The sequence below is a fragment of the Hakea prostrata genome, chromosome 5, assembly GCF_041222555.1.
Source record: "Hakea prostrata isolate BN-2017 chromosome 5, UWA_Hpros_2, whole genome shotgun sequence".
Taxonomy (NCBI): Eukaryota; Viridiplantae; Streptophyta; class Magnoliopsida; order Proteales; family Proteaceae; genus Hakea; species Hakea prostrata.
The window spans coordinates 10,958,164-10,973,141 of NC_142604.1; the positions used below are offsets into that span (position 1 = coordinate 10,958,164).

General features: G+C 40.3%; 1 protein-coding gene, 1 long non-coding RNA gene and 1 pseudogene across 3 annotated transcripts; 2 read left to right on the top strand and 1 right to left on the bottom strand.

Annotated features, from left to right (window-relative positions):
• The first annotated feature begins 4,428 nt into the window (after window positions 1–4,428).
• Window positions 4,429–5,903, top strand: LOC149015066 (protein NUCLEAR FUSION DEFECTIVE 4-like; annotated as a pseudogene).
• Window positions 5,904–6,453: 550 nt separating this feature from the next.
• Window positions 6,454–9,490, top strand: LOC149015067 (endo-1,4-beta-xylanase 5-like). The gene is made up of 8 exons (XM_089157005.1): window positions 6,454–6,571; window positions 6,671–6,705; window positions 6,839–6,992; window positions 7,427–7,599; window positions 7,719–7,820; window positions 8,078–8,224; window positions 8,423–9,067; window positions 9,155–9,490. Exons 1-8 carry the CDS (start codon window positions 6,475–6,477, stop codon window positions 9,488–9,490), a joined length of 1,689 nt encoding a protein of 562 aa, XP_089013131.1. The 5' UTR covers window positions 6,454–6,474.
• LOC149015068 (uncharacterized) lies at window positions 7,654–13,487 on the bottom strand. Of its 2 annotated transcripts, XR_016173618.1 has the most exons (4): window positions 13,056–13,487; window positions 8,700–9,018; window positions 8,368–8,603; window positions 7,654–8,183 (listed from the first exon to the last, which is right to left on the bottom strand). It is a non-coding gene; the product is annotated as an uncharacterized LOC149015068 (long non-coding RNA). The 2 variants fall into 2 exon arrangements; XR_016173617.1 differs by having other exon boundaries at window positions 8,368–9,018.
• Between the last annotated feature and the right edge of the window lie 1,491 nt (window positions 13,488–14,978).

Genomic DNA, 14,978 nt, shown 5'->3' on the forward strand with positions numbered 1-14,978 from the left:
GAGACCCTCCTTATGATTGATGATTATACCTCTAGGGTAGGCCTCTGTTAAATGAATGAACTCATGATCTCAATATGAGATCATAGTGTTATATTTATAGAATATGAAAACATTACAAAATGAGAAATAATGCATATGTGCTATTCTCTAACACCCTCCCGCAAAGTCAAGGGTCCCTCAAGGACCTTGAGTTTGGACCGAAGAAGACAAAAACGAGCAGAAGAGAGAGCTTTTGTAAGAACATCCGCTAATTGGTCAGTGGTAGAGACATAGCGAACACAAAGATCATGCTTAGCAACCTTATCACGAACAAAGTGAAAATCAACCTCAATATGCTTCGTGCGTGCATGAAACACAGGATTCGTTGTCAAATATGTGGCACCAATATTATCACACCATAAGACTGGAGGAGAAGCTTGGGAGATCCCCAATTCCCTTAGAAGAGATTGAACCCATGTAAGTTCGGTAGTAGCTAGGGCTAAAGCACGATATTCACTCTCGGTGCTAGAACAAGCAATCGTAGATTTGTTTCTTGGATTGCCAAGAAATAAGATTGGGACCCGTGTAAATAAGATAACCACTCTGCGATTTTCGATCAACAACGCAACCTGCCCAATCAGCATCAAAGTAGGCGTCTAAAGATGTAGAAGAAGACGGCGTGATATGAAGACCAAATAATAGAGTACCCTTCAAGTAACACAGCAATCTTTTAAGAGCAACCCAATGAACCTCTTGTGGAGATGCCAAAAATTGACAGAGCTTATTTACTGCATATGATAAATCCGGGCGAGTAAGAGTGACATATTGAAGACCACCAACTAAGCTTCGATATAATGTGGGATCAACCATGGGTTTATCAGTTGCATCAGAAAACCGAAGAGAGGAGGACATCGGAGTGGAAATAGGCTTTACATCCAATAAGTTTGCTCGATCTAGAAGAGTAGTAATATATTTTTGTTGTGAGAGAAGAATGCCATTTTTGAGAGGAATAAGCTCAACTCCCAAAAAATAACGAGCGGGGCCTAAATCTTTGAGAGCAAACTCAGAAGATAATGTGCATAATAAAGCATCAATAGCATGTGAAGAAGGCCCAGTGATGAGTATATCATCAACATAAACAAGGACATACAGGTGGTGCTTGTAGGATGATGCCGTATGAACAATGAGGAATCGTTTTAGAACCAGCAAAACCATGATGGAGAAGAAAGGTACTAAGACGTTGAAACCATGCCCGAGGCGCCTGTTTGAGACCATATAGGGATTTCTTGAGTTTACAAACATAAGAAGGATATCTAGAATCCACATATCCAGGAGGTTGTTGCATATAGACCTCCTCGATCGGTACCATTCGAGAACGCATTGTTGACATCAAGTTGGCGAATAGGCCAATTGAAAGAGACAGCCAAGGCAATAACAATGCGAATGGTAGTGGGTTTCACCACGGGACTAAAAGTTTCGTCATAGTCCAACCCGTATTCTTGTGTATACCCCTTAGCCACTAAACGAGCCTTGTAGCGGTCTATGGTTCCATCAGCCTTATGTTTGATACGATAAAGCCACTTACATCCAATTACTCGACGGTCCAAAGGTGGAGGGGTGAGGACCCAAGTGTGATTGGTCAAAAGAGCATTAAACTCATTATCCATTGCAAGACGCCAAACAAGGGATTTTGACGCTTGACCATAAGAAGTTGGGTCGTTGTTAGAAGAGATATGAGTAAGGAGAGCTAGTGGAACCGGATACCTAGAAGCATAGTAGCTTTTAGGTACTTTGAGAGTACGGGTTCCATCTTTTGAACGAGTCACCATATGATGTTTAGAGATCACATTAGGATGTGAGTTGTCATCAAAGTGTTGGGAATTAAAAACATCATCAACAAACAAATGGGGGATCCCCGGTAAATGTTCATAACGGGTCCTTGGTTTATTTACAAGCAAGATGACCAAAATTAGAAAGTCCATTAACAAACTCGGGAGGATTTGTTGCAAACGTATCATGTAAAACAGGCAGTAGTAGACCCACAAGGAGGTTGAATGTTTGTTGCAGAATGATTCCAGTCGAGAAGAATCCAAGAGAACAACAAGTACATCATTCCAGAGAAGTAAGAGAGCCATTTGAAGAAACCAAAAGAGGATCACTTGAGTAAACAGCAACTTCATGACGCTCCGGGTAAAGAACCCAAATCGGTGGCAGATTTTCCATGAATAGCAGCCTTTGAAAGGTCTTTTGTAGTGTCAAGCAACCTCAAAATTATCGAGCAGAGGATCCAAAACAACTGCAGAAATTTCATGTACAAGAATCGCTGCAAGGTGCATGCATACAATCTGAAAACGAAGAGGAGAAGCCTTCTTGCAGTAGCCTAGAACCAGGAACAAAGAATCGGTTGATTGTGCATAACAAAGAATCGGTTGATTGTGCATAACAACAATCTGGTTGATTGTTGCGAACAAGAATCGGTTGATTTTTCGAACAAAGGTGCGGCTGATGCTCCGTAATTGTCTTGTAATATATGTGATGCATGACGATGATTCCCATGTGAAGAAGGAAAAACGAAGCACAATTTTGAGAAGTTGATTTGAAAAATGAATGTGCTGGTAAAGAAGGAGAAGAAACATATAAAGGAGATTGTGATAGAGGAGAAGAAGAAGAAGACGAAGGTACGAAATGGAAAAGAAGATTCATCAAAAATGACATGACGAGAAATGATAACCCGACCAGTGGATAAGGACAAGCATTTATACCCATGATGTTTAGGACCTGTAGCCAATAAAAACAGAGGCAGATGACCTAAAATTGAGTTTATGATTATGAAAAGGTCGTAGACATGGAAAACAAACCGCAACCAAACACTTTAAGAAAAGTATAATCGGATGGCGATTAAAAAGCTTATGAAAAGGAGTGTCGGACTTTAAAGCGAGTAGTAGGTAGGCGATTAATGATGAAGACAAAGAGAGAAAAAGCCTCGGACCAGAATTTTAATGGCAAACCAGAGTGAGCAAGTAAAGAAAGATCCATTTCCACAATATGACGGTGTTTACATTCAACACGGCCATTTTGTTCAGATGTGTGAGGACATGACAACCGATGAATAATACCACAAGACTGTAAAAAAGTGGTAAAACTCCTAAATTCCCCACCCCAGTCAGATTGAAAGCTTTTAAGAGTGCAAGAGAATTGATTTTCAGCAAGAGCCTTAAAGATTTGAAAAACCTGAAGAGCATCAGACTTTTTAGTAATTGTGTAAAGCCATGTAAAGCGGGTAAAATCATCTACAAAGGAAATATAATAACGATGACCATCATTAGAAAGAACAGATGAAGGCCCCCACAAATCAGAGTAAACAAGTTGAAGTGGGGCAGAAGTAGTTGTAACCGTATCAGAAAACATGAAAAGCAAGAAAAGATCAAGAATCGAGCAAAGAACAAGGAGAGAGGAGAGAGAAAAAGGAGCGCAGGTGAGCAAGGAGAAAAAGACCAAAAAGTCCTCAGGAGCGAACCTTTGGTGATGATACCATGTTAAATGAATGAACTCATGATCTCAATATGAGATCATAGTGTTATATTTATAGAATATGAAAACATTAAAATATGAGAAATAATGCATATGTGCTATTCTCTAACAGCCTCTCATCCTATGTGTATTGTGGAGCTCTTCCCTCATCCTATGTGGCAAATTCTGCCAGCAGACAAGGTAAGAGAGTGTAAGACCATTCATGTAGGTTTTCCTGAGAAATGACCTCTACCCCGATGACTAGACTATGCATATCTCCTCACACTTCTCATCACATTTTTAGAAAAGGATATATCCACCTCTTGTCCTCTTTGTTGATAATCATATGTGAGCCTCCTTCCTAAATATATGATAAAGAGTTGTGATAGAGTCATAGAAGTACAATCTTATAGGATGGAGGACCTTGCTTCAGTCCTGCCCCAATGAGACATTATGAAATGTCAGATTGAGATCTCGGTCAAAATTTCTATAACAATCTTTAATTTATCATTCAGTTTAAAATTTTGCAGTGCAATAGGACTGAAGCTTTTTCGTAGGATAGAACCAGACTCGCCAGCACTAAAGGAAATGAAAGAAATTACAACAGTCAAAGATGAAGTTGTTGAAACAGTTGGTAAAAGAAATTGCAGATATTCAATTTCTTTCATTCTTCGTCGCACTGTCTCTCTTCCTCACTCTTTTATCCTTTTCTATACTTGTTTTAGTCTAGATCCCTCCCTCTCATTTCAAACGTCTCTTTGCATGCATCGACAAAAACAATCGATAATGTCATTTGTAAATTTTGGCTCCAATGCTGTTTTAGGAATGAGTTACAAGACAACTTCTACATAAACAGAACTGGAGCTCGGAAAACAGAAGACTACATGGTGAGCCGTGGACTCGTGGAGTAGACACAATACATAAACTCCCACCATTTTATATTTCCGATAATCTTTCCAACAAACAAAAAGTGCCTTAATTGTGAAAGATACGTGTCATCTTTACAAAATCGCATGCATGCATGGTTCCATTCATCACAAATTTAGAGAGCCTTGTAAATCTATCCCATGCAAACTCGAGGCAATTACTTAGAACTTCGAATCTTAAAAAGCATATCCTCTTCCTCTGAGCCTCTTTCCCCTGCTCTTTTCCTCTGAAAGTTGTTTTGTTGCATAAGAGAGGTATGTTATCTGGTGTATCACCTGCAAGAAAATGGCTGGGGTTCGTAACTGCTGTTTGGGTTCAGTTCATCTCAGCCAACAATTACACGTTCTCAAATTACTCCTCTGCTCTGAAATCTCTAATGGGTCTCACCCAACTTGAACTTAATAACCTCTCCGTTGCTAAAGATGTTGGACAGGCCTTTGGTCTCCTTGCTGGTTTGGCATCTGATCGTCTCTCTACATCAATCATACTTCTCATCGGTTCTTTTGAAGGCTTCATTGCAAATGGAGTTCAGTGGCTTGTCGTGCCAGCGGATTCGCCCCCTTCCTTACTGGCAGGTATCAAGTACTTATCATACTTAAGTATAAATTTTGTTCAGAAAAGAACTAATTGAGACATTATAACATACATGTTGTGTGCAGATGTGAGTATTTTTGTGTATGGGAGGGAACAGCACGACATGGATGAACACGGCGATACTGGTAACCTGCATGCGAAACTTCCCGAATAACAAAGGACCAGTTTCAGGCATTCTCAAAGGCTACGTGGGTCTAAGCACTGCCATTTTCACTGATATCTGCTCTGCTCTTTTCGATGATAACCCATCAAGTTTCCTGCTCATGCTCGCCATCATACCCGCAGCCGTTTATTTTACCGCAATTCTCTTCCTTCGTGAAACCTCAACTACCCAATTGACAGGCACAGAGAAAGAAGAAATTCATTATTTCAGTGTAATCAACCTTCTCGTTGTGATTATAGCGATCTACCTATTGGTCTTCGACGCAACAGGACAACACGGCCGGGTCCTTTCGCGCTTGTTCGCTATAGGGCTTCTTGTCCTCCTCGCTGCACCACTGGGCGTGCCGCTTTACGCGTTCTTCCGAAGTTTGGTTCGGAAATCCATCACGAATAGAGTAGTGGAGGGTCAGACTCAGGAGCCTTTGCTGGTTCAGAAGGTTGGTGAGGGATTGGAGAAGAAGAAAGAGGAGACAGTGACAAGAACGGCAGCGGCGCCAGAGTTAGTAGAAGCACAAACAACGAAAAAGCCGGTGATCGGAGAAGATCACAGGATTACGGAAGCCGTACGGAGTATGGATTTCTGGATACTGTTTATGTCGTTTCTGTGTGGTGTAGGTACGGGATTGGCAGTGATGAACGAAATGCTACGGTCTCATTTACAACATTCTCATTCTCAATCTTCCACTGAGTTCCTTCCTCTTCACCGGTTTACTTGCAGGTTTCCTCTATGATGCAGAGGCAACTATTACACCCTCAGGCGCCACCATCTGTGTGGGAACCCACTGTTACAGGCTTGTGTTCATCGTTATGTCCATTGCATCCATTGTTGGGTTTGGGTTGGATGTTCTATTGGCCATTAGAAAAAACCATCTATACACCAAATTACATGGGACCAAGGTCAATACTTCAGTTAGATGAAGCAAAGGTTTGAACAATTGAATTATAACGAGCAATGTAAAGTGTAAAGAACTTTTCGAATTTTTTTCAAGGATTAAGGAGGTTTTGGTGAGTGTTTGAATTCGCCTTGTCATTCTGATTATTTTTGTTTCTCCAAGAAAGAAAGAGAAAAGAAAAATTAGCTTATATTGGTTGGAAAGTTAGAACAGAATCAGGTAGGAGCACGTCATTATAAAACCAGCTTCAAGAACTAGAAATGGTCTGAGAACTCATTTCCTGAAGGTGGTTAGATAAAAAGTAAGTGAGTTGGTTCATCGACTTCCTTTCTCTATTTAAAGTCTACATTTCCTCTAGTTTCTTCTCTGAAGTCTAATTCAAGATTTTTTTGGTACCAACCGAAAGAGCATGGGAGACCAACCACTCTTCTTTTGCTCTGCTTTCCTCCAGCTTTTCTTTCTCTGCGTGGGCATCTACAGCAAAACTCATTTTGCAGTTCCTTATGGTTTTTCCCTCTCTCTCTCTCTCTCTCTCCCTACCCTTTTCTGAGTGCAAAATTCACCCACAAGCAAGTGTTTCTAATGCAATTTATTTGTTAATGCAGATGGGCCTCTCTATGATTCCTCTGCTTACACAGAGGTACTGTAAACAGTATTTCAAAATTTCTGAATGGGATATCTTGGCATTTCCTCTTTGGTAATTTATGTAGATCAATTATTCTTAGAAGTAGATAGATATATATCTGATTAGTTGATATATGGTGGCCTGACAGTGCAAATCGCAGCCGGAGAATCCATTATACAACGGAGGGATTTTCAAAGCTAACTCCAGCCAGAGTAGACCACTCAGTTCTTCAGGGACAGGACCTTATTCACAGGCATTATTGTTGCAGAATCTCTCTGACTCCACCAAATACTGCTTTTCCGGTTGAGTATCTGTTTCCCTTCCAATGAATTTCCAAAACGAAGAGTTAGAGTAATGCAATAACTAAGAAATGGGAACAATGGCCAAGAATACTCAGAGACTAGATCGTTTATGGCTGAGAAGGGAAACGGTATAGTAAGTGTTCATTAAACGGTCTAGATTTACTCTTGACTGCAAAATGCATCGGGACCGAGCGTAATTAGTGCATCGGACTCCAGAATGGAGCCCCGGAGAGGTAGATCCAAAAAGATCGAACTCCATTGTCAAACCCTCTCGTGTATCATCTCTTTTCTCTCTATTTCCCTCTGTTATTACCACGAATCGAATCTGGAAAATATCTAGCAATATTGTCATAATGCATCCCAACCATCCATTAATATATAAGGTCACGTACGTCTCAGTATATTTTAATCTTTTTCATTGCCATTTGCAACAGCATGGATCAAGATCAATGGTGCACCTTCTGGCCTCATAACTGCGAGATTATCAACAGAGCAAAGGAGGTACGACTGCATTGGGACTGTGGTAGCCAGGAGTGAGTGCTGGTCCTTTCTCAAAGGTGGCTTTGTTCTCGATTCACCTTCACAGCTATCTGTACTATATTTTCAGGTCAAATACTATTACAGCATTAACATAACACCCAGAAGTGGATTCACCCTCTTCTTATTCATATTACTGGGAGAAGGAACTTATTAATTTACATTTCTAGATCCATGTCTTACACACAGAATGCAGCTGGGAAGGAGATTGAAATCTCAATTGCAAGTGCTTCCTTGCAACCATTCACCGATGAACAATGGAGAATGAACCAAGACTACAAAATAAACACTGTATGTTCTACTACTCATCTAAGCTATTATCGATTACTCAGGTGAAACCATGGTGTTCTATCCTCCTTGAAGGATGAAACTACCTGAGGATCAAACAGTTAAGCCAGAAACTTTTCGCCAACATCAACTACAAGAAGAATTTCTTTCATATATATGACAGCTCAATTCATTTGACATGAACCAAAGGGAATTTGCATGAAAAATGAAACGAAATGGCTAACCTGATAATAATGTGACAAGTTTCTTTATCTTCCCAGGAAAGGAAAAGAGCTGTAACCATACATGTATCGGACGTGCATGGGAATAGGTTGCAAGGAGCAGCAATCAAGGTGAAGCAGACCTCCAAAGACTTCCTCTTTGGTTCTGCAATAGCCGAAAACATTATTGGAAACTTGCCTTACCAGGTGAAATTTCCCTCTACAAATTAATTGACTACAGTTCGGTCATAGTACAAACATGTTTGCTTGTTGCATGCACAACCATATTGAGTCATCGGTTACAGGAGGAGGAAAATAAATATTGGACTTGGTAATGAACTAACACTCACATTGTACACGGAAACTGAAACTAATTGCACCATCTTTGTCAATCCGCTGTTTCAGAACTGGTTTGTGAAGCGCTTCAATGTGGCAGTATTTGAAAATGAGCTCAAGTGGTATGCAACAGAGCCTCAACAAGGAAAGATCAACTACACCATAGCAGACAAGATGTTGGAGTTCATAAGAGCAAACCAAATTGCAGTTAGGGGCCACAACATCTTCTGGGAAGACCCTCGTTACACACCTGCATGGGTTCGTAATCTCACAAGTGAAGAGCTAAGATTTGCCGTGGAATCACGCATGCAAAGCTTAATGAACAGATATAAGGGGGAATTCATACATTGGGATGTAAGCAATGAAATGCTTCACTTTGATTTCTACAACCAACGGCTTGGTCGTAATGCCTCCTTCCACTTCTTTGAGATCGCACATCAATCAGATCCATTAGCAACATTGTTTATGAATGATTTTAATGTGGTAGAGACTTGTGCTGATGTTAACTCAACTGTAGACAACTACATTTCAAGCTTAAGAGATCTCCAAAGAGGTGGTGGTGCATCATCAATGGCCGGAATTGGTCTAGAGGGCCATTTCACTGTACCGAACATTCCTTTAATGAGAGCTGTTTTGGACAAGCTGTCTACATTGGGCCTTCCAATCTGGTTCACAGAAATTGACATTAGCAACACCATAGACAAACAAATGCAGGTAATTCCTGAGACAAATATAAAGAATTATAATGCTTGTTCCAGACATATACGTGACATTTAATTAATATCATTACATAATTCACAGGCAATTTATCTTGAAGAGGTTCTGAGAGAAGGGTTTTCCCATCCTTCTGTGACTGGAATCATCCTCTGGACTGCACTTGGACCGAATGGGTGCTACCAAATGTGCCTGACAGATAATGGTCTCCACAATCTACCTACAGGAGATGTGATTGATAAGCTCCTTCAAGAATGGCAAACAGGGGAACTAGAGGGTCAGACAGATGAACATGGTTTATATAGCTTCAATGGTTTCTTAGGAGAATACAAGGCATATGCTAGAAATGGTGATAAAGCTGCAAGTATGACATTCGCACTTAGTCAAGGAGATGAGACTAGACACTTTAGCATCCAACTATAAACTCCTACCACTCCAACTAGTACTAGTCATCACCTTGGGAGACATCAAGTTATTCATCTATGTTTCTTTGTTTTTCCTTCTCCTGGAGAGAACGAAAATGACTTCATTCTGTAGAAAGTTACAAATTAATTTGATTTGAAGGCCATAGTGTAGGAAAGTCTTTATCTGGACCCGGTTTGTCTCAACCTTTGGAGAAGGCTTAATTCTTCATCCAGACATCCACAACAGCCCTCTCTCTGGTTGGATTAGAGAATAGGTAGGGCTTGAGAGAAGAGGCATTAATGATGCTGTTCACACTTCCCAGAATCCAATTGTGGATCTATTACAGCATATAAAAACTAAGGGGAAAAGAAAGCTACCCTGCAAGCCAACTCCCAACCCCAAAAAAAAGCCAGATATAGGGCGTCATGAAAGAACTACCCTGCTCCTGGTTGGATGCCCATGTGTGCTCCCCATGTGTGCTCTCAATGGCCCTCGCACTGGATAGTGGCCATGCAGCTGGGCAACTATTCCCCTCCCTAAAACTAAATTTATTTTCTCTTGGTGGATGGAATCCATACAAATTGAGTTGTTCCATCTAATTGTATGGTTGTTGCATCTACAATGGACAATGGGTTGGGCCAGACCAACAAAGCCTTCTTCTGGTGGTAGTTATACAAAAGGGACCACAGATAGATGGAAACTTTTGTTAGGCCTAGCAGTCTCAACTCAATCCTACTTTGACACTGGATGGTTACAAATTTTGAACCGTTTCCCATACTAATAGACTCACATTATTCAATTATAACGCTGGATCATTCTTCTTTTCCCCTCTTAAAAGTGTCATTTTCCTTGCACAAAAGCTGAAATGAGATGTGAACAGAAGTTTGAAAAAATTAATGCTGAACCAATGAATCTGTTTAGAAAGAAGAACAAGCCCAATGCCGGTGCCTTGCAGAAAGAACCGAGAAACACAAGTGTTTGTCCCAAAAGAAGAGAAATCACTAGAGTTTTGAGATCTCATAAAATAAAGGCAAAGGGAAAACAGAAAATGCCTATGAAAAGATCACTAAAATTTAAGAAAGAGTTGCTTGGATTTTGCCATGGTTTATTCCTTCTCTCTAAAATACTATTGGATATATCCATTTTGTTGCTTCAGATCCAACCAAGATAGGAGAGGAATTGTCAGTCATGCCCTATGATGATCACATTGATGCAGAATAAACATATCTGATAAAGTGTACTAACAAATTCACAAGCCAAGCTCTAAGCTGAAATTTTAGTCCTCAGAAAACAAGCAGGTTGACATTTCTTTTTAAATTGAAGCCACACAAACCATTGTTTCGGTATTCCCCTTTCCCCTTATTCTTGTGGTTTTTATCTTGGTGGGTGTTTTTGTTGTTTTCCCACATCTAAGGCACATCTTCCATTGTTCAATCTTCACTAACATACTGTAGTATAATTTCTATCATTCAAAGATGGAGTTGAGGGATTCTCATGAAGAAATGGTCTCAAAATTTTAGGCTAACCTAAAGCAGAATGGTTACTTTGTTAGTGAACAATCCCAATGCAGAGCAAGCTGTGTTCGAGAAATGGGGCTACACATAGTAGATGATGCTCACCCAGAGTTCTCCCACTGTCTGTTGTGTATTAGTAATATCAACAATGTCAATATGTCATTCTGTAGCATGCAAGGGCATACATTAGTTGGGTTCAGTTGGATTTGGCCACTGCTTTCTCTTTTCACAGTATGACACCTAGTACAAGCAAAATGCCATCCTACAAGTTTCTGGAAATTTGGGGTCTTCGACGTTCAACTAAGCAAGAAGGATTTTCATATTTCTGCACTCTTCAAGCTAAAGAACTGTTATACAAAAGGCTTGAACCATTATCCTGTTATTGTAATTGGTTTCATTCCTGTACTTCCATTATTTACGTATAATTCCCAGGTTATTCCCTATGAAACCATAAAATGGTGACTAAGAATGCTGCAGCAAAAGTCCAAGCAATGGTCACTGAGACAGGAAGATCAGACCATTTGCAATCCAGAAAAATGCCTTCTAAACAACAGTTATTGAGTTAAAACCAGAGAACAAAGCTCAACAAGAAACTGGACTCCAATAAAAACCAACTTCGGATCTCATAAGCTTAGTTAACAACAATTGGTAACCTGGATGGATAATCAATCAAGATAATCAGCCTGAAAGGCTGGTCTCTAACAATCTCAGACCTAGAGATTAGCACCAGAAAAGAAAGGAAAAGAATGACATTAAGCACTAATATGATCAGCTAATGTAGATGAAATGTAGGAAGTATATGATAAGTGAAGGGTAAGAACAGACTCAAACTCAAATTCCAAGATAGACTCAGTTACAAATACAGTTACAACAGCTTGTGCTTAACTTCTTTTCTTCCTCAATGCTTGCCACAAAACCAAATAAAAAGTTTGCAGAGACACAAATCCTTCGCTCTACTCCTTTTATCTCCACAAAAAAATAATAATAAAATAAAATAAAAACCACAGCCTTAAACGAAATTGATGGGAATCAGCTATATGGATCCAAACAGAGCAAATTAGAGAAAATTGAGGTCTGAAAAAAGAGCGGATTAAGAGACGAGGAATCAAATGTTAAACTCAAAAATGGAAGATATAAGAAAGAAGAACAGAGTCAGAGCCTGGTCAAGTCAGGAGAATCTCAGTCTGCTACATGGGTCCTTGCCCTCCAATAGGATCTATCCAGGGTTATACTTGGTACTTGGTACAAGACCTAGATTATGGAAGTCCACCCCCACAACTTCCATAGTCACTTTAGGCTCGCCCTAACTCTTTTAATCCCTTCAATTGGCATCATATCAGTCCAAGGTTTAAAGTATTGGTATCGTGTAGTGTATTGGTGGGCAACTTCTAAGAAACACACCATATAGTAATCGGAGACTCACACACATGCTACAATTTTGTAGTGAAATGATCAAGGGAAAAAAATTACTTCTCATGCAAAAAACAATATATGTAAGCAATATTGCAGATTGTTTCCTTGACTAGATTAATTTCTCAGCGATGAATCAAAGCCCTAGGCATCAAAATTTAAAAGAGGTCATAAAATTGAAGTTTTTTGGTGAAGTTCAAACAACAAAATTTGACTAATCCCTTCTAATTGTATGGCACCATAGGTAAGTGAGTTGGTTGCAGACCTACCGTTTTACAAATCAATTGTGTTTTTTCTAACAAAGAAAATGATTTGCAGTAAACTTTTCTCCCCTAAATAGTCCAACAAGAAAGTGAATATGATACCAAAAAATACCCTCCATCACTGTTCCTTTTGCCACAACTCCAAAATCCAACAAAGTCGATTAAAACAAAACTGAATTCCAAAATGAAACCCAAAGACCTCAAAACTCCTGCTTTGAAAGAGGAATGCAAAATGTAGTTCGTTTAAGTTAATTTGTTGTAGAATCTCCATAACTCAGAAACACAAACAACTAAATGTGCATTATCAATTAAGATGGGCAGGGAAGAATATGAGAGATCCAACAAACTCTATGAATCAAATACTCAAAATACATTACCATATTGAGAGATGCATACCTGGGTAGAGAAGAGCGTACCCATTAGGAACTCATCTAGGTATGCCAGGAAAAGAAGCTACAACTCCCGCCTTGCTGGTCCATCGAATTACTGCTTTGTACTTAATGACATTGAGATCTTCTGCAACCGAGCAAATAACCCAAGATCTTCTCCTTCCTTTCAAGGAGCTGGAACCCGCAGATTTGTGACATTTGGAGGAGGTGTTGACAGCCCGTTCCTAATAATTGGTAATTGGGCTTGCGATTGTGCTACTGGGCCGAGAAGCAACATCTATGATTCTTTATATTCCTCATGCAACTTCACTGACTTAGCCCTTCTCAGTTCAACTACTTTTCCAAAAAATACCTACTCTACTCTATGGTATGCCTTTGCCATATCTAATCTGACAGTTATAAATTTCTTTTTTTATTTTTTTCAGATTTATGAACGTAATGAAACAAACCAAAGAACGAAGTTTCGGCGAATTTCGCCGTTTCGCACTTGGGCGAACTAGGCGAAACGGCGAAACGAAATGTCGCCGATTTTAAAACAATATCTCGATCATTTGCCTTTGTGAATATTTAATTGAACATTACCCAAACATCCCTACCCCCATTAATAATTAACTAAATAAAGTGGCAGGAAGCACGTGGAGTGTATTATGTAAGTTGATTTTTTAATTTAAATAATAAAATATATAAAACCCAACAGGCAAGCACGTGAAGACGTGATGTTTAAGTTATCTTTTCAATTTAAGTAATAGAAAAAGTAAAAAAATACCCCGAACGAAATATCTCACCGCCATTCTTCTTCTCTCTGGTCGCGTCACCGTCTCTGAGCTCCGTTCCTCTTTGCTCTGGTCGCATATCCAGGCTTCCATTAGGCTTCAGGGAAGTTGCTGTCGTCGTCGAATTCATTTGGTCAGCCATTTGAGCTTAATCGATTTCGTATCATACTCTTCTTCAAGCTTCTAGTATAGAATTAAAGTATTTTTCTGGATTTTTTTTCTTACATTCCGTCGCCGTGAGATTTCATTGTGGTTTTCGTAGTTTTGCCTTCTGCAGGTGTATATCTCTTCTTCACCGCAGAAAGCTTGACTGATTTGCATCAGTTTGTTAATTTTGAGTTTTGCTGTTACTCTTTCAACTTTCAAATTCGTCGACTTCTGCGAAGTTTTACGAAATTTCGCCAGTTCGCCGGCAAATCGACCATTTTTCGGCGATTTTCCGGCGACTTTTGAAAATATCGATTTCGGTGGGTTTTTTATTTCGCTAGTCTTCGAACCAGGCGAAATTCGGTGAAATTTCGGCGAAATTCGCCGAAATGTAGTTCCATGGAACAAACAACTCGAAATGGAAAGTAGTTACATTTTAACCTGCCACGACGGGAAAAAGTTAAGAAAGGTCTGGAAAACGCCGCTCTGCAACTGGGAAGAACCTCTCGCTTGAGGCGGAGAGACTCGCCTGAGTAGTCTCTCCGCCTCCCCTGCTCCTCTCCCTCCCATCCGATCTCAGTCTCCATCTCCTCTCTTTTCTCAGTCTCCTTTCTCCTGCCTCTGTCTTTCCCGTCTCCGTCCATCTCGTCTCTGCCTCCCCTGCTCCTTTCCGCCTTCTCTGCTCGGCGTCTCCCTTTGCTCTCCGCCTTCCCTGCTCCATTCCGCCTTCCCTGCTCTCCTTCTCTCCTGTTTCTCCTCTACCGGCTCCAACTCGCCGCTCCCGTTTCCCTTACTCTTCTGTTTCCCATCTCCTCTCCATTTTCGCCTCTCCCTTTGATCTGCGGAGGAACACAGGGGGGCCAGCCCCCCGCGGGGGGGACGGCCGGGGGGGGTTGTTTGTTTTACTTTTCTACTCTCCTCTCTTTATCTCCCTTTCTCCTCTGCTCATCTCCCTCCTTTCTTTTGCTCGGATTCTCAGATCTGTAGCTTTTTGCTTCGATTTGTTTGTT

Coding starts and splice junctions, on each gene's coding strand:
- LOC149015067 (XM_089157005.1), top strand. CDS start 6,475: ATGGGAGACCAACCACTCTTCTTTTGCTCTGCTTTCCTCCAGCTTTTC. Junction 6,572..6,670: donor TCATTTTGCAGTTCCTTATG/GTTTTTCCCTCT, acceptor TTGTTAATGCAG/ATGGGCCTCTCTATGATTCC. Junction 8,225..8,422: donor TTGGAAACTTGCCTTACCAG/GTGAAATTTCCC, acceptor CCGCTGTTTCAG/AACTGGTTTGTGAAGCGCTT.